This window comes from Entelurus aequoreus, linkage group LG07 (genome assembly GCF_033978785.1).
Source record: "Entelurus aequoreus isolate RoL-2023_Sb linkage group LG07, RoL_Eaeq_v1.1, whole genome shotgun sequence".
In the NCBI taxonomy this organism is placed as follows: Eukaryota; Metazoa; Chordata; class Actinopteri; order Syngnathiformes; family Syngnathidae; genus Entelurus; species Entelurus aequoreus.
The window spans coordinates 36574795-36601998 of NC_084737.1; the positions used below are offsets into that span (position 1 = coordinate 36574795).

Genomic DNA, 27204 nt, shown 5'->3' on the forward strand with positions numbered 1-27204 from the left:
TCAACATATGTATTATTTGGCAAAATATTGTCGAGGGTTTTTATATGGACACAACAGGGAATATGCATGAGAGGTGCACTTCCCAACTCTACCAGTGGGTGGCAGCAGCATCACAAGGAAGAATTGTAATTGTGGGGTCTCCAAGCTTTGCCTGTGTCACATGGAAGCGCAGTGACTGCGAGGAGAGGATGCAAGTGGAGATGGAAGGGGCTTGAGGGATACTGGAGGAGAACCCGGCTCTTGGAGATTCTGTTGGACCGGGTTGCAAACGTCAGGGCGGAAGGTTCGGATCTCTACTGGGAAGAAAGCGGCCCTTGCTCGGTAGTCGGTACAGTTTCGGGGTCAGCGGGCAGTGCACAAAAAAAAAAAAAGCTGCCAGATGCAATATGCTGCATTCCTGTTGTGTGAAGCCCAGAGAAGACAGAGTGTCGCAAGTGATTGATTATGCTGGTTGGCTGGTGCAGGGCTGCTGGTCCGAGCCGAAGCAGAACCTGAACCCAAAGGACGGACTGATGCTGCGCCTCTCCGAACCTCTGAGCTGAGTGAGTATGGGGATGCTTTAGCGCAATGCCTGGATCATGATGTGCGCGCGTGTGTGGGTGAGTGCGTGTTTGTGCGCGTGTGCGCGCTTGTGCACGTGCGTGTGTTGGAGTGGGGTGGGGGTGGGGGTGGGGGGTTGGGGGTTGGGGGGGTGTACATTATGTGCTTAGATCTTGTACACATGTGATACATACAAAAGGATTTCATTATTCATTTAGGCGTGTGGCATGTTTTCTTTGTGCAGCCGCGCCACGTCCACGTTGGTCATCCGTTAAAAGGCGCGGACACGTGTGCGCCCCTCTCAGCTGTGTACTGCATTGCATTTTTTTTTTTTTTTTAGCGTTCAAACCCCAAAAAGGAGCGCCTATATTGGATAAAATGTGGGAAAGAGAAGGTGGAAAAACAGCAGCCAATCACACCTTTTCATGCGCATGTAAGCAGTGAAGTGTGCTAAGGTGAAGTATAAAGATAATTAAGGTTTCTGTGGACGTTTGCGGTCCCCACCTTCTTTCCTCCCACCACTCATGGAGGGTTTGGGGGATGTGTGTGTGTGTGTGTGTGTGTGTGTGTGTGGTGGTGGGGGTGGGGGGTGGGGGGGGGCGGCTTTAAGTTGCCTGCTGACCTTAGGGACATCCTTTACCAAACCACACTGATTTGGAAAAAAAACCTTTGGTGTGAATTTTCTTTTAAAAACCCACACACTTCTAATCATGCTCCCTCCATTATTCTTGTCACCATGCTTTGCTGCGGTTGGAGCCAGCAGCCAACATCCGCCAGTGATGGATGCCTGCTATTGGTGCTACTATGAAGCCCATCTCTGCACATTTAGCTCCTCACAAGGGGGCGATTCCTGATTTCCAGGAGGGAAGACTATAGGAGCCAGAAGATGCTGCCGCCTTGTCATTTAACCTCCAGCATCTGTATTCAACAGCGTGTTTGTCTGAACTGCCAGAAAAGGATGTAATCCGAAGAAATTGTTCATTTAAAAAAAAAAGAAGATAATATTAATAAAAATAAATGAGGTAACAGAGATAAAGACAGAACCTCTTCCACTTCAGTCTTCTTCCTCACGGGGCGCACGGTTAATCGTTGTTGCAAGGAAACATTTGACCTAATTCACATTCTCATACAATAGCAGTCCCGTCCCCCCTCTCAATCATCTCCCCCAACACACACACACACACACGTTATTTGTGTCACACAGAGAGTGAGGTTTTTGCTCTATACTCCCAGGTGGTTTATCAAAACATGCAGCAGATTGGCAGTGTGGCCCCAGCCTGGCTGACTGAAGGCGGCTCGGCTTTTATTAATAATGGACATACAGAAATGCAGGACATGTTCCTAGAAAACAAAACCCTTCTGGTATCGAACATGTACTGGGCTAAATGCTTGCCCGTGCTATTTTTGTAAGGACTACACCCTAGTTGCCTGTTGACTTTATGGCCTTGTCAAGTGCTGCATGCAGAAACCATGCAACTCCTTCACTTGAGTGGAAAATGGAATCAGGCGACGGCACGCATGCTTCACTCCAAGATTGGAGCCAAGTCAACAGGTGACCTCTGTCATGGCTACTGCACCTGAACACATCGCGGTCCCTTGTGTGGTGTATCAAATGTGCAGTCCACCTGTCAACAAACCATTGTTTAGCTGGAAGGCATCCGTCCAAGACCCGGCCGGTCCAATTGGTTGGCTCCCAGGCCAGAGATTAGACTGCAGTGCTAAGGCGTCACTCTGGCTCAGCACCGCAGGCAGGAGGGGGAGGGGGAGACAGGGAATGGGTGGGGAGCCGTGGACAAGCCGATGAGGAAACCTTGTTGGGAAATGTGGCGGCCAGTCTCATCACCTGCTTTGAACGTCTTCAAACACCTGACTCCTACGCTCGTTCTCCTCCCTGACGCTCTGCTTTCTTTACCTCCCCACCTACACCATCCCCTTTCTTCTCACTCATTACCTTCTCCCTTGTTTCTGCTATGGGCTCTCCTGCCGTTTCACAATAGATAGAACTGCTTCCGGTCTTTGCACCTCTTCATTCACTGACAGATGACTCATGTGCCGTTCCTCAGTTCTTCAAAAGTATCCTGCATGTTGCTTTTCCACTGGGCTGATACACCACCTACACTAAATCACTTCACATACTGTATACATCAAATGAAAATGGAAGAAAATGGACTTTCTCTTCTGGTAAGACGTTCTATAAGATGTAGGACTGAAGTCAAAGGTCACTTCATTTGAACCCGAGAGACGTCATGTTAGCTCATTGTTTTTGAAGAGTTTGATGTGGTCTTCTTCAACACGGTTGAACAGAAAAAGTTGGGAGCCTACAGTTGTCTTGCTAAGATGAATAATTGATAACCAAGTGTGTATAGTGTATGACAAGGGTGTCCACATTTTTTCTCTTGTGGGCGACATACAGTAGTACCTCAATACCTGGCTATGTATCTCAGTACCTAGCTATGTATCTGAAGTTAATGTCTCCCATTGAATTTGATAAAAAAGTATTTAATTGGAATTTGGATTTTTCAAAACATAAAATATAAATATAACTTTTAGATAATAAATATTGAATATGTTATGTTTACTGGGGGCGGGGGGGGGGGGGGGGGGGGGCACTTTGGGCAAGACACTTTACCCACCTGCTCCCAGTGCCACCCACACTGGTAAATGTAACTTAGATATTGGGTTTGACTATGTATAGCGCTTTTAGTCACTAGATCAAAAGCGCTATATAAATATAATTCACTTCACTTCATACTTCACAAGGGACATAAGACACGGGAACTGGGAAGACACAGAGAGAGGTCAAGTAGGCGGGAGGGAAGCCAGAGACGGGATGCTTACTACGAGGAGTTAATTACGTTCCGGCCCCGGATCTTCGGGTCCACTGGTCTTTCTTTATACTGCTCGCCTACATCAGTCCCATGTGCGCTGATTGCTGATCGCCTGCAGCCTTGCCGGCGTGTGGCCGCTGTGCGGCCAGAGCGAGCAGGGGCTTGTCCTGGCGCGCTGCCAGCGGAGGCGCCGGCAGAGCTTGCAACAGAAGACATGCGGGACTACGCATGCCCCGTGACAGTATAAAAACAATACAACAAAATGTAGGGCTGTGAATCTTTGGGTACCACATGATTCGATTCAATTCTTGGGGGTAACGATTTGATTCAGAATCTATTCTGGATTTAAACCGATTCTAAATTGAAAATCAATACATTGGGTACCAGTTCTATGATTAACTGCATTCCTCCATAAAATAGACAAACAGCTCTAACAAATGTTTAAATTACTAAAAAGAAAACTGGATTTGTTTAACAAAATGCTACCCAAATATTTAATAAAGTCAAATACAAATAAGGCAACAAGACACATATCCACTATTTCTCTTTTCTAAAGTAAATCTGTACAGCAGATATGATCATCTACATCAACAATATGATTTGTCTGAGTGAATGGACAGGACAGATTTCAACCAAAAAAAGTAGGTTTTTTTTTAACCGTTACAAACAAGAATCAAAATCAATCGAAAATCGATTTTTTTGACACTCCTAGAATGTAGTACTTCAACAACAACTGTAGTTTAACGTAATAATATTAATGTACATCATTTACCTTCTATAGTATCTCGTCTCAACTGCTTCTCAGTCTAACACACCATCAGCAGCTACTCCATATTTTCAAGGAAATATGTCTGTCGTTTATTTATTATTTTTAACATTTTGGCTGGTGTTAAACTCATTCTGTTTCTGTATGGTGCAGACCAGCAGTGCACCCTTGAGTTGAGGCATACTTGCCAACCCTCCCGTTTTTAGCGGGAGACTCCCGGTATTCAGCGCCTCTCCCGATAACCCCCCGGCAGAAATTTTCTCCCGACAAACTCCCGGTATTCAGCCGGAGCTGGAGGCCACGCCCCCTCCAGCTCAATGCGGACCTGAGTGGGGACAGCCTGTTCTCACGTCCGCTTTCCCACAATATAAACAGCTTGCCTGCCCAATGACGTCATAACATCTAGGGCTTTTAGAGAGTAGAGTGCACAACTGCGCACACAACAAGGAGACGAAGCAGAAGAACGAGGAAGTTACAGACATGGCGACGCCGTCGACGAGCAAGATGAAGAAATACGCTTGCAAGTTCCAAAACGAATGGAAACAAGAATTTCAGTTCATCCAGGACAGTTCGAAGGGGAAGGTGTATGTAATTATGTTGCCTGTACATTTTGTATAACAGACTTCTCCATTGAACACGGTGGCCGAGTCATGAACGGAGGAGAAGTTAAACAGGACAATACTGCCATCTACTGGATAGCCCCCGGAACACTGAAATTCAAGTATTTATTTATTTATATGTATAATAAAATAAATATGTATACATATATATATATATATATATATATATATATATATATATATATATATATATATAGCTAGAATTCACTGAAAGTCAAGTATTTCATATATATATATATATATATATATATATATATATATATATATATATATATATATATATATATATATATATATATATATATATATATATATATATATATATATATATATATATATATATATATATATATATATATATATATATATATATATGAAATACTTGAGTTGGTGAATTCTAGCTATAAATATACTCCCCTATTAACCACGCCCTTAACCACGCCCCCGCCCCACCCCCCACCCCCACCTCCCGGCATCGGAGGTCTCAAGGTTGGCAAGTATGAGTTGAGGTACCACTGTACTCATACTTGCCAACCTTGAGACCTCCAATATCGGGAGGTGGGGGGTAGAGGGTGGGGGTTGGGGGCGGGGGCGTGGTTGGGGGCGTGGTTATTTACAGCTAGAATTCACCAACTCGAGTATTTCATATATATTTCATATATATATATATATATATATGTATGTATATATATATATATATATATATATATATATATATATATATATATATATATATATATATATATATATATATATATATATATATATATATATATATATATTATATATATATATATATATATATATATATATATATATATATGTATGAAATACTTGACTTTCAGTGAATTCTAGCTATATATATATATATATATATATATATATATATATATATATATATATATATATATTTATTTTATTTACATATAAATAAAATAAATACTTGAATTTCAGTGTTCCGGTGGCTATCCATTAGATGGCACTATTGTCCTGTTTAACTTCTCCGTTCATGATGAGTATATCATTTCGGCCACCGTGTTCAATGGAGAAGTCTGTTCTACAAAATGTACAGGCAACATACACCTTCCCCTTCGAACTGTCCTGGATGAACTGAAATTCTTGTTTCCATTCGTTTTGGAACTTGCAAGCGTATTTCTTCATCTTGCTCATCGACGGCGTTGCCATGTCTGTAATTTCCTCGTTCTTCTGCTTCGTCTCCTTGTTGTGTGCGCAGTTGTGCACTCTACTCTCTAAAAGCCCTAGATGTTATGACGTCATTGGGCAGGCAAGCTGTTTATATTGTGGGAAAGCGGACGTGAGAACAGGCTGTCCCACTCGGTCTCAGGTCCGCATTGAGCTGGAGGGGGCGTGGCCTCCAGCTCCGGCTGAATACCGGGAGTTTGTCGGGAGAAAATCTCTGCCGGGAGGTTGTCGGGAGAGGCGCTGAATACCGGGATTCTCCCGCTAAAAACGGGAGGGTTGGCAAGTATGCTGTACTGAACATTCAAAACAAGTGGCAGGAGGCCATCTTGATATTTATTCTTTTCATTTAATTTCTATACCGCTTATTCTCGTAGGGTGTAGGTAAACTAGGCGAGAAGCGGGTACATTCTAAATTGCTCACCAGTCAATCGCAGGAAAAACAACCAGTCATACTTACATTAACACCTACGGACAATTTCGAACACAGGTGTAGAACTCAAGCTCACCTCCCATAAAGCACTTTCCAGTATTCTATATTGATAAATGTTTTTGATTTATCAATTTTGACAGAGAAAAATTTAATGTAAACTTTGATATTGTATGATCTGTTACGTTTCGGTGTTTGTCTGATGTAGAGATGGCAGGCAAGTGCAGGTAAGAAGCCCTTTTCATTAAGGAGACAGGTAATACAAACACAAAGATAAACAAAAAACAGGCATATGAGGCGCAAAGCAGCCATAACTGTGACGATGTCTGCAATTCTAACAAGCTTGACACCCCTGGTTTAGAGTCTCCAACACATTCATCCATTTTTCTACACCACATATCCTCACTATATTTAAAGACAAAGTAATGTGTTATTGTTAGTTATTTGTATCAACATTTTAAATTTTTGTGTTGACATTGTGCCTTTTTGCCCTCTTTTTTTTCTTGTTTGCGGGGTATTTTTGTATTAAATGGTTTTCCCACTATGAAGTAAAATGGTAGCAAATGTCTCCTTTGGACACCCTTGGTGTTAACAATTTATAACAATCAATGATGGTTAAGGTTCCGCCATGACTAAAAGGACAAGTGTTTCCTGCCAGTAAAACTTGGTACACATTTAAGTCCACGGCTGAACCTAATTATAGGAATGTAAATTCCCCCAACATCTGCTAAATTTGCACATCTCTGAGCCAGACGAACCTCCTCATATGGTCTGCTGTAAAAGAACATTTGAACTCGACAAACACTTTGTGCAGATGGAGGCGTAAATCACGGTTACCTGAAGTTCATGCTATTCCTGCAGCTGCATCACAAATTTCCTGCAGTTAATAACTGAGGCTTTTATTGTGACGCAGCTTTCGGCTTTCACGGTCGAAGCCATAAAACACCTCTCCACTAAATAATTTGGACTCCGCTGACACCATATTTGTCATATGGGTTTTAGACCTGTCTTGGTAAAGTTGTGATGAAGAGAGAACTGCTTGGTTCTTAGAAGTGACCCCAGAGGACCTTTAGACTGTCAGATCAGCAAAGTCACACTTGAGGTGCAATGAAAAGAAAGGAGCAAAAAGGACAATACAAGTCGAATTAGTTTGCTGTGTGAAAGGGGTCATAAGCAGGGGCGTCACTAGCTTTTAAGGACAGGGGGGGGGGGGCTTAGCCCCCAGGAGATGCAGGATGCGAGCGAACGTAGCGCACAAGCACAAAACTTCACAAACGGCTAACAAAGACTTACAAATTAATCATTGTTATTATTATTATTTCAGTGGGTTTATTTTCAATCTGTATTCAGTACAAACAAACATGGGTTTGCACAGTGACATTTTGTTTACAGCATCAACAAGAAACAATGACTTGCATGATCCTTCAAGATACACTGAAACACAATGAAAGTCATGGCATTAGCCTCTATGTTATTCATTCACAACATAGAGGCTAATGCCACCACTTTAGCTCACAATACAATAATTGTTTGTTCCCAAATATTTTGAAGTTGCACAGATTACATTTTGGGCACATATGTGACTAAAATGGTTGTAAATTCAAGCCCTGGAAATATTACTTAATTACTTGAATTAAAGTAATATCTGGATCGGGATAATTTGGCTTGTATATAATATATATATATATATATATATATATATATATATATATATATATATATATATTATGGCAAGCCGTTAAGGAAATTAAATATATATGGAAGTCTGAATAGAAATGAGGAACTTTTATATATACTGTAAATAAGAAAGACTTGGAGTCCGTCTGCTGATCTGAAAAAGAGCCAAAGCTGTCAAAGAGCTGAGGAACCATCTTCAAAGTGCAATGCTGAAACAAATAATGCAAACAATAAAATGTAACTTCCAGGGTTTGAGATTAACGTAGTCCCGTCGTCCCGGGGACGGTAAAAAAAATGCACGGGACAAAATTAAATGCTCCCCGGGACGATGGCTTTTAACCATTTTTTTTCTTTTTCTTTTTATGTATTTATTCATTTTACTTTTTATATTAAATATCTTGGTTTTTCCACCCTCTGAAAATCCAATGAAATGTTTAACAAGCCATCCTATAATAATACAACAGCTATTAATGTAACAATACAATAAAACAAATATATTTAATGATGTTTTTTTCATTATTTTAACAATAGGCTAAAGTATATTACTTTATATAGATTCTACAAGAAACACAAAACTTAAAAACTAAATTATTTACAATTGTAAGTTAGCTGTGTGCTAACGTACTTCGTACACCTGCAGGACCGCAAGCAAGGTTGCAGAGAAAATGCGGACTAGATTTTGACTGATGTGGGCATTTTCTATATGAACAAGTCCAAAGACCGCAAGCAAGGTCGCAGAGAAAATGCGGACTAGATTTTGAGTGATGTGGGCATTTTCTATATGAACAAGTCCAAGGACCACAAGCAAGGTCGCAGAGAAAATGCGGACTGGATTTTGAGTGATGTGGGCATTTTCTATATGAACAAGTGGAATGGATTGGATACCGACGCACTAAAGGGGCTCTCTACCTTACGCTATGAAGTGAGGGGAAACTGAGTGAATAATGACAGGTTATATGATTATGTATTTAAACTCATATTCGGGCCACTTTATAATGAATATGTCGGCATGTATTTGTAAAAAAAAAAAAAAAATTTAAAAAAAAATGTTTTTTTTTTGTTTTTTTTTTTTTAACACTAAATTATTTAGGGGGGCTTAACAACATTTTAGGGGGGCTTCAGCCCCCCTAAAATAGGCCTAACAACGCCAATGGTCATAAGCAAACATCCATGGCATCAAGAAACATCTCCTTTTGGAGACTACATATTCACCACTCCAAGGAGGCAACTTGCTTTTAAAACCAGGTTTACTGTTTACTTCATTTAAGTAAAAAAATGGCATAAGTCTCCACTTAATACCTCATTTCCAGTCTGTGTTGTTCCTGTTGTCATCCACACACCTTCCTGAAGTGGATGATCTACAGGCTGCCCAACAGCAGGCTGACAAAAACAAGAAGAATCCCCAGGAGAGACGGACTTAAAATGTGTCCCACAGCCACCAGCATCAAGTCTAACTACCTTCGTACAGAGGGAGAGACATTTACCATGTTGGATTTAGTAACACCAACAAACACTGTGATATTGAGGTGTCGGAATCCTTTTAACAAAATATTGAAAAAATGTGCACATGCCAGCTTTCTCTTTGAGATTGTGCCAAATATGAAATATAAGATAAAAAGATGGAAAACTGCATAATATGAAGGGCCACGTTGCTGTTGTAGGTGAGAAATAATAATTATGCTGGCACGTTCAGTCTTAATAAAAAAAAATCACTTTATTCAGTTTCTTTTCCCACAGCCAGGGTCATGTGCCATGGAGCCTATCCTAGCTGACTTTGGGGTGAAAGGTGAGGTAGGCCTTTGACTGGCCTCTAGTTAAAGGCCTACTGAAACCCACTACTACCGACCAAGCAGTCTGATAGTTTATATATCAATGATGAAATCTTAACATTGCAACACATGCCAATACGGCCGGGTTAACTTATAAAGTGCAATTTTAAATTTCCCGGGAAACTTCTGGCTGAAAACGTCTAGGTATGATGACATTTGCACGTGACGTCAAGGGTTGAAGCGGAAGTATTTGGACACCATTGTATCCCAATACAAACAGCTCTGTTTTCATCGCAAAATTCCACAGTATTCTGGACATCTGTGTTGGTGAATCTTTTGCAATTTGTTCAATTAACAATGGAGACTGCAAAGAAGAAAGCTGTAGGTGGGATCGGTGTATTAGCGGCTGGCTACAGCAACACAACCAGGAGGACTTTGAGTTGGATAGCAGACGCGCTACCGTGACTACCTTGACTTTCTCCGTCTCCGGGCCGCCGACCGCATCGATGATCGGGTGAAGTCCTTCGTCGCGCAGTCGATCGCTGGAACGCAGGTGAGCACGGGTGTTGATGAGCAGATGAGAGCTGGCGTAGGTGGAGAGCTAATGTTTTTAGCATAGCTCTGTCGAGGTCCCGTAGCTAAGTTAGCTTCAATGGCGTTGTTAGCAACAGCATTGCTAGGCTTCGCCAGGAGGTACAGCATTAACCGTGTAGTTACAGGTCCAGAGTTTGGTAGTATTGTTGATCTTCTGTCTATCCTTCCAGTCAGGGGCTTATTTCGTCTGTTTCTATATGCAGTTAAGCACAATGCTATCACGTTAGCTCCGTAGCTAAAGTGCTTCGCCGATGTATTGTCGTGGAGATAAAAGTCACTGTGAATGTCCATTTCGCGTTCTCAACTCTCATTTTCAAGAGGATATAGTATCCGAGGTGGTTTAAAATACAAATCCGTGATCTACAATAGAAAAAGGAGAGAGTGTGGAATCCAATGAGCCCTTGTACCTAAGTTACGGTCAGAGCGAAAAAAGATACGTCCTGCACTGCACTCTAATCCTTCACTCTCACGTACCTCATCCACGAATCTTTCATCCTGGCTCAAATTAATGGTGTAATCGTCGCTTTCTCGGTCCGAATCGCTCTCGCTGCTGACGGCCATCATTTAAAACAATGGGGAAATGTGAGGAGCCTTCAACCTGCGACGTCACGCTACTTCCGGTACAGGCAAGGCTTTTTTTATCAGCGACCAAAAGTTGCGAACTTTATCGTCGATGTTCTCTACTAAATCCTTTCAGCAAAAATATGGCAATATCGCGAAATGATCAAGTATGACACATAGAATGGATCTGCTATCCCCGTTTGAATAAAAACATTTCATTTCAGTAGGCCTTTAATGACAGGACACATACAAACAACCATTCATACTCACATTCACACCTGTCAGTCCCTTCAGGAATTCGCAATGTCACCATCGCGCCAATTCACGCAAATTTGACCAGTTCTTGCGAATTACGCGCAACCTGGTAATTTTGGCCAATGATCGCAACTTCCTCACACATTTTGGCTAAACGGCGTCATTTTTGCCAATTGAATTTGTCTCTGAGTTGCGCTAAAATGTGCCCGTCAGCTGTCTAATCAAGACTTATGTTTGTTTTTTCTGTAGACAAAGTAGGAACAGCAACGTGTAACAATATATCAACTCTTTGTTGCTCAAACGGCACAATTCAGATCAGACCTACTCCCAGTCCCCGTCTACGACGTTAAGCATTCTGGGTAATGTAGTATACAAACATTTTGCAACACACCGGCCTCCTCACTTTTATATTTGATATATTTATTTAACCTTTATTCGTTGGGGGTAAAGCAACTAAAAACATGTTCTCATTTGCAAAGTGACCTAGCAAAGAGGCAGAATTTACATGACAGAGAGGTTGAAGTGTGATGATAATCTTTCATTGTCTGTCAATTACCAAGAAAAATTGTCGTCGTAGATCACTCTCAACTGTTCACAAATGCTTTTAACGCACAGAGGTAGATTTGTTGGAACAGAAAGATAGACAAACTTTTCAAGCGTAAAACAAACTCAGAGAATGTCTGCAACTTGTGGACAACAGAGCAGACATCGGACGATAAGGAAGCCTTTTGTGGTGTTTTTTTCTGTAATTATAAGTAGTTATTAATAATATTTGTTGTAATTAAAACAATAATTTGCCAATAATCTCTGAGAAATTGCTTTTACTGCCACCTAGTGTTTACTTTTAAGTCTGTGCGGAATAAAGTGAGTAAAACATCAATACAGTATTCGATGAAATCCTGAGATTTTTTTAGGTTGAGGTTACAAGAAAGACTTCAAACATTTATAACTACCGGCAATTCATAAAATCACAAGTTTATTCAATGTTAGAACATCGCAACTTTTGCCACAACTTTCTGAAAAAAGCTGCACCCAATCTAAGCATTTTAGGCCGCAATAATCACAAAAAAAATCCCACAAAATCCTGGACGGACTGACCTATGGACAATAAAGAGGCTAAAATTCATTATTGGGACGTCGTGGCTCAGATGGTAGAACGGCCATGCCAGCAACTTTAGGGTTACAGGTTCAATTCCAGCGTCCGCCAGCCTAATCACAGCCGTTGAGTCCTTGGACACGACACTTCACCCACTTTTCTCCCAGTGCCGCTCACACTGGTGTATGAATGTGTATGAATGTTTGGTGGTGGTCGGAGGGACCGTAGGCGCACACCCGTCAGTATACCCCAGGGCAGCTGTGGCTACAAATGTAGCTTACCGCCATCAATGTGTGAATGTGGAGGGAATGAATGATGTGTTCTCAGTTCTACATGAAGTGCTTTGATTGTCTAGAAAAGTAATATATAAATCTAATTAATCATCATTATTGTTATTCTTATTACTCATGCATGGACAACATGCAAACTCCTGACAGAGATTCGAACCCGGATTTCCTGCATTGGGACGGATGTGCTAACCAGTACTTCATGTAGGAAGATTCAGCACAAATGTTAGCATGTTGACAGGACATGGATACACCTTGATAATATTTTTCTTTGGAATTTTGTAGCGTTTCTTAAAAAATGTTTTATTGGGTCAAGCACAACAAATTAAAGTAAAAAAAAAAGGCATGTTCCAGAAGGGCTGTCTGTTGCAGTTCTGCTGTTGATGTCTAAATATGTGTGACACAGAGAGCTCGGTAATCCCTCAAACAAGGTAGAAGTGAAGCAAATGCCGCAGGCGTGTTGTCTGTTCACTTCAGTGCCTCAGCGCTGGACAGAAATCCTCACATTTTCTCCCCCTGTCGTAACAGATGTCTTTACCACTGAAAACATTTAACAGTACTTTTTTGTTCTGTGCGACTTGTTTTGTTGAGTAGTTGTACTTTTCCTTCTCACCGTAGATCCCAGTGAGAGCGTGGCGTTTGCCTGTGTGCATGAACGTGAGGGTAAAGGTGAGTGTGTGTGAGAGAAAGTGAGCGGCAGCGCTCCCACATGGCCTCCATGCAGGACGGGCTGAACTTCACGGCTCCTCCCTACGGCAAGGTCCTGCTGCTGGGTGTTATCGCTGCTGCCTCAGCCTTCGTTGTCACTATCCTCCTTGTGGTGCTCTGCGTGGGCTGCCAGAGGTGAGATGACCCACTACACACAAGTACTGGTACACACTCAGCTGATTTGAGATCGAAAGGTGGGGTACACCCTGATCGCATGTCAATCACAGAACTCAACATAAGACTAACAATCACATCTTCAATCTTTTTGTTGCCAGTGCTAATTACTGCATTCGGTAGCACAGTGTTTTTCAACCTTTTCTGAGCCAAGGCACATTTTTTTCATTGATAAAATCCCGAGGCACACCACCAGCAGAAAACATAAACAATTTTTACTCAGCAGCCGATATTGACAATAAAAAGTCGTTCTCCGTAACTTATTTAGAATTTTTGGGTATTTTCCTGTGTGTAGTGTTTTAGTTCTTGTCTTGCGCTCCTATTTTGGTGGCTTTTCCTGTGTTGTTGGTATTTTCCTGTAGCAGTTTCATGTCTTCCTTGAACGCTATTCCCCGCGCCTGCTTTGTTTTCGCAATCAAGATTATTTAAGTTGTGCGGACGCTATCCTTCTTTGTGGGGACATTGTTGATTGTCATGCCATGTACGGATGTACTTTGCGGACGCCGTCTGCTCCACACGCTGTAAGTCTTTGCTGTCATCCAGCATTCTGTTTTTGTTTACTTTGCAGCCAGTTCAGTTTTAGTTTAGTTTCCCTAAGCTTCAATGCCTTTTCTTAGCAGCACTTAGCGGCACTTAGCGGCACTCGCCTTTTGTTTATTTTTGGTCTAAGTGTTAGATACCTTTTTACCTACACGCTGCCTCCTGCATATTGTGATCACGACAAATCATGTTCCCGACATCTACAAAGCAATTAGCTACCTGCTGCCACCAACTGATATGGAAGAGTATTACACGGTTACTCTGCCGAGCTCTAGACAGCACAGATACTCAACAACGGCACATTTGCGGATTATAATTACTGGTTTGCAAAAAATATTTTTAACCCAATTAGGTGAAATTACATAGTCTCCCACGGCACACCAGACTGTATCTCACGGCACACTGCCTTAGCACACTGTACACAACAACAAAAAAACATGTACAAAATTCAAGATTTCTCGCGTTACAATTTTACAAATTCCATGTACGGCAACTTTCCAGGTGGACAGCAGTAATCGACGACCACGGCTCAGTAGAGTTGGTCACTTTTTTCTAAAAACGGTAGCCAGAAAAGCCCTTGACCACTGATGCAACAGATAAGGCATGGTCAGGGTGGAAGCTGCGCAATATGAGCATGACGCTGAGAGGAGAAGAATGTACACAACTTTTATTGAAAATGTTTTACTATAGTGCCTCAATGGAATCCAGTAACATTTTAGAACCCCCGTATTCCATCTGACACCAGATCCCTTCGCATATACAGTAGTACCTCAACTTACGAGGTTAATTGGTTCTGTGACGCAGCTCTTAACTCAAATCACTTGCATCGACAATCATTATCTCCTATTGAAATGACTTGAAAACAGTACAGTTTTAACATGTAAAATGCCTTTTAAAAAAACCTAACTTTTAGATAAGAAATATTGTATACAAAAAATATGATAGAATGTACTACTAACTAAAGGAGTTTTATGAAGTAATATAACAATAATGTACACAATTTACCTTGGAGACTGGATTTCAACGGCATTTCCTTCCAGCTGCTTCTCCATCAAACACACCATAAGCAGCTTCTCCATGTTTTCATGGATAAATGTACACCATTTAGATATTATTTTAACAATCTTGGCTGGTGTTATGACTCCATCTTCTTCAGTATGCTGCAGACCAGCATTGACTAGCAGAATTGCAAAGTTCACTACACACTCCGCCCTGTTTTTGTTCATTCACATCACCTCTTCTTCTTTGCACTGTCCTTCACCCTCACGTTCTTCCTACTCATGGTTTAAAAAAACAAAAGGTATGTTGATCTCTAGCTATAAGCTAATGCGAGAGAGTAAGTCAAATGTTTTGGTCGGATCATTTAAAACAGTGGTCCCAAATCACCGGGCCACGGCCCGCTACCGGTCCGTGGACCGATTGGTACCGGGCCGCACGAGAAATAAAAAAAAAAATAAAAAAAAATAAAAACATTTTCTTTTTATTTTTTATTAAATCAACATAAAAAACACAATATATACATTATATATCAATATAGATCAATACAGTATGCAGGGATACAGTCTGTAAGCACACATGATTGTATTTGTTTATGACACAAAAAAAAAAAAAGAAAAAAAAAACCATAACCCCCCCCCCCACACACACACACACACCCTCACCCTCCCGGTCCGTGGGACACATTTTAAAGCGTTGACCGGTCCGCAGCTACAAAAAGGTTGGGGACCACTGATTTAAAACACTTCCTTGTGGTCTACATAACATGTAATTACAGTGTTTTGGTCCACTTTAGTATAGATTATGTTTTACAGATCGTCTTGAAGTCCCTTTAGGATGTGCCGTTTTGTTGGCGGTCTTATTTACGTGCGTCCACTTCAACTGTGTCTTCTCCCCGACAGCCATGTTGTAGTTTTTAGCGCTTCCATATGAATTCTAATGGCAGATATAAGTTATATATACGATACTTTGTATTAAAAAAGGAAACAGCGGAGGATGCATTAGCATGTACCAGCCAGTTTGCCCCACAAAAGAGGATAGGTAAAAAGAAGGAACTTACTTATTACAACATCGGACCACAATGGCGGACTGGCACAAAGATCTTCGGGTAAAACGTGACGATACTGTACATGGATATATCAGCTGATGTCACCAATTGGAATAACATCAACAGTCAGAGAAAATTCCAAACGGTTCGTTTGGAGGAAGAATGACGGAAGGCATGATTGTTTTATAGTTACCTTTGCTATGCCTCCATGGTTTGTTTTCAAATTTTTAGGACTTATGCAGATCCCAAATACACAAAAACATCAACAGGTGAGAAAATTTGGTTTTGCACAATAATTCCCCTTTAAAGAAGAACTGCACTTTTAAAAAATGTTATCTATTATTTTACAATCCTTATGTAAGACAATGTTTATGCATTCTAACTCGTAGATAAACGCTACCAAAAGTCAGCTAACAACAGAGCCAATGGGATTTGCTCTATTCTGCCTATAAAGAGCTCTAAAAAACATCCAAAAAACTCCATAAACATTTTATGTACACGCTGCAAGTATATATGGAGTAACATATATAAGTATGTATAGTGTATGTGGTAACAGGCACTTTCATAATAACATGTACAATTGACGTATTGATTTCACAGAGGCATCACAAAGTTCGCTTTTCCCTTCAACAACAAAACTGACCACCCATGACAAACTTCATGAGTGCCATAAAAGACTACTTTGGGACAAATGATGATCCAAAACCTTATATTTTTTAGCATAACTACAAGGAAGATGAGCTACAAGTTTTAGAAGCTGTGTGCTAAAATGATCCAGTTTTAGTGAAACCCTAAGCATCATGTAGCACTATTGCTAAGTGCTAAACAAGAAATACAAACTATGAACATAATAAAACAATCACTTACTGTACAACGTCTGCTTTCACTGGGATGCTGACTTGTGGGATGTTTATATCTTCCCGTTTAGATGACGAATTAATCATTACCCTCGTGCAGGTTACAAAAAAAAAAGTTGTCGCAAACGAGCATCTTTTTGTGTCTTTCTCACAATCTCCGGGTATAAGTTGAATGTCAAAGTCGACCAACTTCTCAGTTTATGGCCACATCTGTCTACCATACAGGTGAAAGGCATGATTCATAATGTAGAAATAACTTTCACCAGCTCAGAGGCGATGCAGCAGCAGCAGCTCAGTATGTCAAAAGCTGCATAAGCTAGTGAGCCCTCTGTGATCACGTCACAGCTAAAAGTAGTTCCTCTGTGTTAGCCCTTATAATGAAAATATCGCTATTAATTGGTTAATATTCAGGTCACGAGATGTAAATGGAGAATTGTTGGCGGCTTTTAGAAGTTTTTAAGAGGGCTTTATGGGTGCAATAGAGTACTCCTTTTTGCTGCATGGTTAGCCACCTCATACATTTTATGACTTACAATGCAGAAAACAAAGAAAAACAAATGTGTTTTTGTTTTACATAGGGATTGAGAATAATAAGCAAAATGTAAAAATAAGAGCGGTTTTCATTTAAGCATTACAATTAGTTGAGAGACAGCTTTTATCTCAAAACACTCAAGTTAAGGTACAACTGTATACACTTTTGATTGCTCAATCCTCGGAGCAGGTTTTGTACGCATGCACCAGTCTTCATGGTAGACAAATGTTTACACTAAATAGGAGACAAATGTGTGCTACAGAAGCTAAAGTAAGTAATTATTTTTTAAAGTGAAGGGATAGAAAAAACCCCAATACTGTATGTGATAATCTGACAAGACATCTGAGCACATTATTTTTATATTGAGCTTTTATCAAAATATACTGCAAACATTAAGTACAGTTACTTCATTTTAAAAAAAGGTACACTTTTCATTTACACGGACAGCAAAATGTACTGAAGTTACTGTGCTGTAGTATCCATGCAAGGCCAGTTAATCTGCAATGGTAGAACAGCCTTTACACACATTTGGATCTCAGCGATTAGCAGGTATAACTTAGGTCTAATGGCCAATTGTGTTAATACTTAAGATATATAGTTGCACTATGTATACTACATGTTCACATGCAAAGACTTGGACTATCCCTCTAGCACGCAACTGTAGCTAATGTGACCACGATTGACATACAGTAACAGTTGTGTCCTCTCCAGGAAGGGAAAGACACATAATGTACCCGGCGAGGGTGGAAAACACCGTCTCATGGACATGGTAGGCGTCCTTGTTCAGAAAGCAACATGATTCAACAGGGAAACATATCATTCACATCTTTAGTCTTAATCAGTCTTTAACTGGCCCTGTGTGCGTGTGTGTGCATGCGTGTGTGTGTGTCACCAGGGCATACTCAGGCAATCCAAGCTGCGGTCCATCAGTAAATCAGACACTGAGATGAACAAGATGAACTGCAATGGCAAAAGTAAGTGCGTCTTTCACACGCAAAAGTACTGACCTTCTTCTTCTAGGTACTTCAGATGGTTTGCTTTGCACAATGATGGAGGATGCTTTGGATGCCATCCAAAGGGAATTTGGGGTTGTGTTGTTCCCAAAAGGAAAAAGGGTCAAGGTTTCTAACCATAAGAGAAACAACAATATAAAATAAGTCAAATCATGGAGCAAGCAAACTTTAGTAGTAGGACTTAGCCCTGGAGAAAAGTATGTCCATCCTGCTGGAAGGAAGCCAATTTGGATCCTAAAAATCTAAACAAATTCTCAGTTTTGCTCTCATGTTATAAGCAGAGGATGTGACCTCTGCTTTATGGTGACTGTGGTACCAACCTGAGCCTGGCAGAGGTGTCCAGAACCAGTTCGGTCCTGGCTGCCAGTCTAACTCTGATCCTTCGCTCTCAAGGCAGGCAGCTTCCCCAGATTCCCTCTGGGACTGGAGAGGATGGAGAGCACACTTACTCTGAAGTGGGCCGTGGCTCCTCAACCACGCGAACTGACGACGCGCTCTATGCCATGGTAGGCAGGGCCGGGCAGACGGACACTCCGGCCCCCCCGGCTGTCCCCGCCAACACCCCGGCGCCACCTGATCCGGACGGGGATGTGGAAGGAGGGCTGCCCGATCCCGAAAACCAGGTCATGTCTCCACCTCATCCTCCTGAGACGGCCGAGTACGCCTGTGTCAGGAAGCTGAGGAAGGCCGACAAAGCGCCACAGAAGAGGGACAGTGGGACGGACACGGGGGACCCGCCGGTGCCGCCGCCACGACACCCTCCGCCTTCCCATCCCGCCCCTCCACCGCCACATCCACACAGCACAAAGCTGCCTCGTAGAAACATGGACGCATTTAATGTTCCCTCCTTCCCTAAGGTTGGTAGAATGTTCTTATATTACTTAGTTTCACCGCTGAGCGTCAAGACGACAGAATAAAAATCATAACTTCATAATCTGCCAAATGTAGAGCTATAATGCTGTTCAAATCACTGTTCACCATGTTAACATTTACAACACAAACACTTAGATTGTTAATATTTTGGGTGACTCAATAAATCAGCGCTAAATAGTTCATTATTAAGAGACTGAAATAAAACATTATCATATATAAATGTGTTCCTTTTCATGGTTTATTCCAACCATTCTTTTTCGAGGATGGAATGACAACACACTCAGGCTTCCTCCCACCTCCAAAGACATGCACCTGGGGATAGGTTGATTGGCAACACTAAATTGGCCCTAATGTGTGAATGTAAGTGTGAATGTTGTCTGTCTATCTGTGTTGGCCCTGCGATGAGGTGGCGACTTGTCCAGGGTGTACCCCGCCTTCCGCCCGATTGTAGCTGAGATAGGCTCCAGCGCCCCCCGCGACCCCGAAGGGAATAAGCGGTAGAAAATGGATGGATGGATGGAATGACAACACAACATATGTCTACAATGATTTTCGCAAGAATTGGGTGCACAAGTTTTATTTTATTTGGTATTTTCTCTAACCTACACACAGTCTAAAAATGTAATACAAATACAATCATACATATACTCACCTAAGTCTGTTGACAAGTTGTGCAGAAGGTTCCAGACTGTTTTTTGACCAATTTGCGGATCATGACTGGTTTATGATCCCATAAGACAATTTTGGACTTGTGTTTGTTTATGCAGGTTAATTTGTGTCTTTATTACGAAAGCTTTTTTTGACACTGAATTTGTGTAACTGAAATTTTTGCGTTTGAATTTTGTGAACTGAAATTTTTTTACATCAAATTATGTTTCATTGAAAAAAAAATGTTTGAAAATGTTGTGTAGAAAAAAAATCAGTGTAAAAGAATTCTGTGTATAAACATTCAATGTAAAAAAATTGAGAGCTGAAAAATTCACTGTTTCAAAAAGCAAGCCTCTCTTCCCGCCAAAATAAGGCTAAAGCAATCTATCCTGTCTCAGAACCAGCCAATGAGGTGTCAAGTTTGAAGTCATGTGACACGAGTCTTGCAAAAACAGCACAAAAAAGCAGTTAACTGTGCTACCTTGGCTTAATACAACATATTAAACATTTCAATGCGGCCCGCTAAATGTTTTCAAACTATAGAAATTATTCCAATGGTTAAAAGCTGCACTTTTTTATGTGACATACGAGTTAATAGTTTCAACCTAAGAACACTGCAGCAAACGTCAAGCATGGTGGTAGGAGCGTCAGGTCGTTTTGCTGCCATTGTAGAAGAAATCCTGAAGAATGAGGACTACAGTACCTCCAATATTTTCAATCCCACTTCAAATTAAACCGATAAATGGTTGAAACTTACACACAACTGTGCGTTCTAACAGGACAATTATTCCAAATTAGTAGTGTAGTTGCACATGTGTTCATAATTTGATATTTCCGTAAGGAAACCATCAATTCTAGGACAATTGGCTCAGATGGTAAAGCAGCCGTCCAGCAACTCAAGGGTTCCTGGTTCAATTCCAGCTTCTGCCATCCTAGTTACGGCACTTGTGTCCTTGGGCAAGACACTTGACTTCATGAATGTTTGGTGGTAGTCGGACGGACCGTAGCCGCAAATTGGCAACCACGCGTCCGTCAGCTCACCCCAGCGCAGCTGTGGCAAAACATTTAGCTTACCACCGCCAACGTGTCAATGTGGAGTGAATGAACGATGTGTTCTCAGTTCCCTGTGAAGCGCTTTGAGTGTTTAGGAAAGTGCTAGGTACATCTAATCAAGTATTATCAATTCTAGTCAAGGGGAAACTTGCTAAAGGGCATTTTCAAAGCATTAGTGGGAGTGTATGCATTTCTTTATATATACTTTTGACGTTGTGTAATTTGAGAACATTCAAATTAACTTGTGCTCTCAGTTCCTGTTTTAAAAGTTTAAAATAATTCCATCCATCCATCCATTTTCTACAGCTTGTCCCTCGGGGGGCAAGCTGGAGCCTATTCCAGCTACACTCGGGCCACCCTGGAAAAAAGAAAAGTTCCAATTAATCATTGAAATCTCCAAATTAGTATGATATTCATGGCCATTATGAGAGTTTATAAACACTTTGTTTTACTGGGACAATGTAAGCAACCTTATTTAATGTCTTAGTGGCTCTATCGCTAACTGTAACTGTCAACTAAAAAGAAAATTGCACTTTTTGGGGATTTTTTCTCATCCTCCACAATCTTTATGTGAGACAAAGAATACACGTCTTTCACTTGTCTCTGCGTTCTAGATAGTAAAAAAAACTGCTAGCACAGGGGGACTAACAATGCTGGTAATATACATTTAGTCACATGAATACAGCCATGTAGTAATAGGCACATTCAGGATAACATGTAATATTTACAGTATATGGCTCATTTTAAGCATTGCAAAAACATCTTTCCTGGGCGCATTGATTTCACAGAGCGCTTAGCAATGGATGCTACTTCCCGTTAACAACAATAACAACATAGAGAGCACGCTCTTTGATTGCTGCCACTAATCATGGTAGACTTTATGCTTTAAATGCGAGGCGCTCTCCTCCAGTCACAGTGGGAGGCCATTTACTGCCTCGTGTGAAGTCACTGAGGTCAAACTATGCACAGGAACCTCAGTTAAGTCACATGACACAGTCGACAGGATTACATGCGTACAGTCTGCTGGCTGAGCTGCTCGGCGCGCATTTCCAGCGCATGATGCAAGATGCTGAAAGTGAGTCACCCAGACTCCAAGCACAGGGTTCCTCACAGTACAAGTGAAAGTCTACTCACTAAAAAAAACAACATACATCCATGCCTCGTTTTATGCCCCTAAGGGGCCTTTTAGGTGTGATTTCAAAACGCACCTTCTTTATTTAAACTGTTTCATCAGTGCAATACTGAAGAATATACGGACATTCATACAAATGTAATGTGTTGCTCTGCTGACAGGAAGTGATGTTTATGGGCAATGGAGAGCAGTACATCTGGAAGCCTCCAGAGGATGAAGATGCCCTCATGCTCCACAATAAAGCCCTAGGCCCACTGGCTGCACACACGATGGAGAGTATGCAACCTTCTGCTGCTGTGGTAAGGAAGGGAGGACGCACGTTTCCTTTTAATTATTCCTTTTTGACATGTTTGCCCAAAAAATGCTTTATTGCTTTTTAACTTCAATGCAGTTTTATGCCGCTGGACAAAGCTCAAACAAAATCTCGTTGACATGTATGACTTAAGTGTTATTATGACAATGACAATAAAGGAATTGATTGATTGATTGATTAACTGATTTAAATGGTACACAGTTTGTGCCTCACATGCATCACAATAACAAAAAGTCCAGTGCAAACAATACAAGCAACAAAACATACTAACTAAGTAAATTGGGCCCCATTCAGCAATAAGTTCCTAACTTTTCCTCTTATCTTTCTTCCTAAGTGATTTCCTAAGAGGAGTCTATTCAAATTTATGACGTGTTCCTAAACGCCCAAATTGTTCCCACCTGTTGTTCTTAAGTTGCTGAATGCCAAATGGTTAGTGCGTGCGTGTCTATCATAATTTTAATATTAACACGCCCTTATTTCCGCAATATGCATATGTAAACACACTTAATCCCGTAATTTGCATAGGTAAACGCCCTAAATTCTCCATATAAGGGCACAATTCCGGCGGAAAAGCCGAACATCAGACCCACGGAGTAAACACAAACAGATTACAGAAGATAAATTCGTATTATCCCGCGGGGGAAATACATAATGTCAAAACGTAAGTTTAAGAAAGGGGGGGGCAGCTCTCGGTAGCTTAAAGCGTTCAAGTAAATATTTGTCACTTCGTACATGGTCGTGAAATATGCGCTCTCTGCCCAGGGCACGATCTGCGGCATCTTGCAGTGTGTGTGTATTTTGAAATTTCTATATATTGCTCATTTTGCTATATGTCTGTCTAGCTGTCTGTCTATCTATCTATCTATCTATCTATCTATCTATCTATCTATCTATCTATCTATCTATCTATCTATCTATCTATCTATATATCTATCTATATATATATATATATATATATATATATATATATATAAAATCTATCTAGCTATGATATTAATTTAACATTAGACAATAGAAGTAAGGGAACTTGTCACACTTAAGAACAAATAGGCCACCCTAAGAATGCTCTGGAGCACTCGTAGATTTTGTTCTTACCTACGAACAAATCCCAGTAAGAAAACATTGGTGAATACAAAAATCTCCTTAAAAACTTCATAAGTGGGCCTAAGAACAAAATTTGTTCTTAAGAACGGTTGCTGAATGGGGCCCATTGTCATCAATTGTTTCATTTCAGGTGGCTGAGATGTACTCAAAGGTGTGTAAACCAGGGAAGAAGAAGAGAGCAGTACCTGGGTCTCCTCCGTCCAATCCCGGCTTCAGGACCTTGGGTCGTGGTGACCGAGACAGAGACGGGGGCTTTAGCGTAGTTGTCAAACCTCAGACGTGGGCCCCTCAGGAGGGAAAAGCAACTGGAGGGTCCCTTGACGACCACTGCTATGAGTCCTTCGGGGCCGAGGAGTGTGATCCAGCCTACGAGAATCTGGATGGCGGGGGCGGCTGGAGAAGAGAAAGACCCCCCAACACATGTGCCACTTTGCGGCCGAGGAGAAAGAAAGCCCAGCAGCCCTTGCAGCAGCAACAGCCCCCTCCGCCGCCGCCCTCGCAGCACAACCCCAAATTACAGCACCTGCCTGCCAAAGCTCTGCTGTTGCCGGGGGAGAGCCTGTACGAGAGCATCGGTGACCTGAAGCAAGGCTCCACCTCCTCGAGCACCACCACCATCTTCACCTTCAATGACGGCATGGAGATGTACGTTACAGGGCTTTGAGGTGGCGGCTGCACTGTGACCTTAGCCACAAGGAGCAAACACCCTAAGGAATGGCGGCTGAGCCCCCGTCATGCTCCCCCACACATACTGTTTACATCATAACGTCATGCCTTTCCCGGGCTCCAGGGGCCTTAAGGTACTAATGTTTATCTGTTATGACCTAGGCCAAGTCCAATCTACAAACCTTCTAAGGAACCCAAAGGTAGTGAGTAATTGATGAGCACAAGACTATTGCAGCGCAATCAGTAGGTAACAGTAGCACTATGCTGTAGTTCATTCATTTATAAATGTGCAAAGCACAAGAAAGTAAGAAGCCTAAATTCTTTCTGATCTAGCGGGTAAAAGTTGTTTATGGGCTGGAAAACAAGCACAGCAATGAGAGAAATATTCGGTAGCACTTGTGAATAGGCCTTCCCTGAATGCAGTCAATATTACGGGGCCCCTAAAGGGACATGGAGGGAAAAACATGTTTTGCGAGACCTCGCAGTACTCTTTGCGAGGTCTCGCAAAACGTTTTTTTCCTATGTCAGTGAACCGGAAGTGAAACAGACAAAGCGATGGAGGAGCCTACCCATCATTCGTGGGAGAAGTTTATTGATTTCTATTTTAGTATTTGCCTAACATATAAAGACATCAAATCCGTTCTTGCATGTAGACATGGCTTTGACATAAGTGAGAGACATCCGAAAAGAATACTCAGGGCGAGGGGGCTTTCTCGTCGTAATGGGTACTGTGATCTTGCGGTCCTGGTTGAATTCATCAGCAACGAACTACAGTACCGGTGGATGTACGCTAAATGTAGAGATCATGGACTACGAATAAAGAAGGACCTTTTGCGATATCTCGCAAAAGTATAAAATGTTTTCCCCTCCATGTCCCTTTAGGGGCTCTGTACAATATCGATTCAGGATGGAATTTAAATTATTTAAGGAATGAATTACTAGTCAAAACATTTGAACGCTCAGGGACAAAGAGAAACAATTATGAGAGTATTCTAAGGAAAATAAATTGCACACCTTTTGCATTCCTCCTTAACGCCTACACAAAGCATTTTCATGGTTACAAATTGTGTCCCAGCTGACACGGACTGAACACTGTCTCCACTGCTGTCTGTAAATGAGCTGTTTTACTTTGTTGACCCTGTCCTGCACTTTGCCTGCTACAAGTTGCATGCTGTAAAAAAAGAAAAGAAAAAAAAAAACTCAGAAAAATTAAGCCCTGTCAAGTGGTACCTATATTAATGTTTTGGGTTTTTTCCTATTGTTGTAGGGTGTTTATTTCCACAGTGCGTTATTTCTCTGTAGAGCACAAGGCCAGTTAGAGTTGGGACTCATCATTCACTCATTCATTTCTATTCCTTTTGCGCCTGCAACACAAACAATACCAAACTGGTAAAGTCTTTTAAGGTGGCAACAGAGTGCTCGACTCCCCTTTGATCACATCAAAGTCCCTGCCTTGTGGTCATCTGTCTAGATTTCATAGTTGCGGCTTTGAGAGATTACAGTATATGGTGTGTACAAGTCATGCGTCATCATCACTCCATCACCAACATCTTCTCTGTTATCAGTGTTCAAATGTTGCAAGAATAAGAAGAAGACAAGCAGGACATAGAGTGCAGACGCAACCACATGCTGGACGATGATTTCATTTGACCAAATATCTTCAGCAAAGTGTGTGATTATACTGTATGTTGATGCAATGTGTATGTACATTACAAAAGAGAAAGAATAATAAATATATCATCAATGTCAAGAAATCTATCTTTTTGTATGATGTTTAATATTGTTATGGAATAACTTCTCTTGTGACTCACACAGCTGCAATGTAAATTCCAGTGTGTTCTGTTTTATTTCAAAGCCATGAAGCTATAGTGGCGTGTTCCTGGAAAGCTCCACGCCACTTCAGTGTGGCAGATCTTGTTTTGTGTTTGCTATTCAGACTACAGGGTCTTGTACTCCGCCAGCGTGTGATTAAGTGCTAAGTGCAAAAGATTGTAATATTTTATATCAAGACTATTCATGAAATGTCCGTCAAGTTTATACTTTTGTAATAAAGTGCCACTTTAAAAACACCATATGTTTTATCTCATAGTCTCGCTTATTACAAATTAAGAGGGTGTGTGGGGGAAGAAGATGCAACATGATTGTGGTTGGGGAAAACGTGTCTTCATTTTTGCATTCATTGGTAAAAATAAACATACAGTATAAATGGATTTTGGTTTAAATTTTATTTTTTTTAAACCCAATCCCCTTTGTTAGTGTAAAGTATGTGTAGCCTTTTTTTTTTTTGAGGGGAGGGGGATCATCTACACGCGTTCCCTTATATGCATGATGGGGGGTGAAAATAGGTCATCCCTTAAAACAAAAAGCTTGCAGTCGACATCGCAACTGCCTGCCCAATTTTCATTGGCGGGCTTGTCTCCATGGCAACAGGCTAACCTTGAGGCAGGAGTCATGTGGTCGAGTGAGTCTTGCGCTGTCTTGGAGGATGCAGCGTGCGTCCTGTGACATCCGTGATTGTAGTGTCACCCGCTCCTGGCACAGGAACGAGCCAAAAACACGCGTGGATGTGCCACGGCGCCGTACATCCTCACGCCGTGTTATGCCTTCAACGCAACATGTGCACAATGAACGAACGAGTGAAGGCGTCACTTTCATTGTGATGATCAAATTAGAGCACAAGGTTGCACGGGAGGATTGTTATCACACACAAAGCGTGTTGTGGAGAAATATGCTTTTTCACTGCTTATTTTGCTACCCTGACGTGACATTTTACAGTTTATTTCGTATTTACGCACCACACATTGTACAGTAAAACACATTTGGCAGAAACTGCCATTTATACGTTAAACATGTTCAACAAAGTGTAGCCAGCGCGGTATACCCCGTCTTGTTATTACTGGAAACTAAATGTAAACAACACTGAC

At 41.4% G+C, this 27204-nt stretch overlaps 1 protein-coding gene across 6 annotated transcripts; it reads left to right on the forward strand.

Annotated features, from left to right (window-relative positions):
• Positions 1–161: 161 nt before the first annotated feature.
• Positions 162–26615, forward strand: si:dkey-70p6.1 (uncharacterized protein LOC570575 homolog). Of its 6 annotated transcripts, none has more exons than XM_062053430.1 (8): positions 162–542; positions 13242–13292; positions 13348–13466; positions 18190–18247; positions 18374–18452; positions 18885–19348; positions 22359–22496; positions 23745–26615. In XM_062053430.1, exons 2-8 carry the CDS (start codon positions 13275–13277, stop codon positions 24276–24278), a joined length of 1410 nt encoding a protein of 469 aa, XP_061909414.1. In that variant the 5' UTR covers positions 162–542; positions 13242–13274; the 3' UTR covers positions 24279–26615. The 6 variants fall into 6 exon arrangements, with proteins under 6 accessions (XP_061909414.1, XP_061909416.1, XP_061909415.1 ...); XM_062053432.1 differs by having other exon boundaries at positions 19002–19348; positions 23745–26614; XM_062053431.1 differs by having other exon boundaries at positions 13242–13466; positions 23745–26614.
• Positions 26616–27204: the final 589 nt, after the last annotated feature.

Coding starts and splice junctions, on each gene's coding strand:
- si:dkey-70p6.1 (XM_062053430.1), top strand. Junction 18,248..18,373: donor AACACCGTCTCATGGACATG/GTAGGCGTCCTT, acceptor GTGTGTCACCAG/GGCATACTCAGGCAATCCAA. Junction 19,349..22,358: donor ATGTTCCCTCCTTCCCTAAG/GTTGGTAGAATG, acceptor CTCTGCTGACAG/GAAGTGATGTTTATGGGCAA.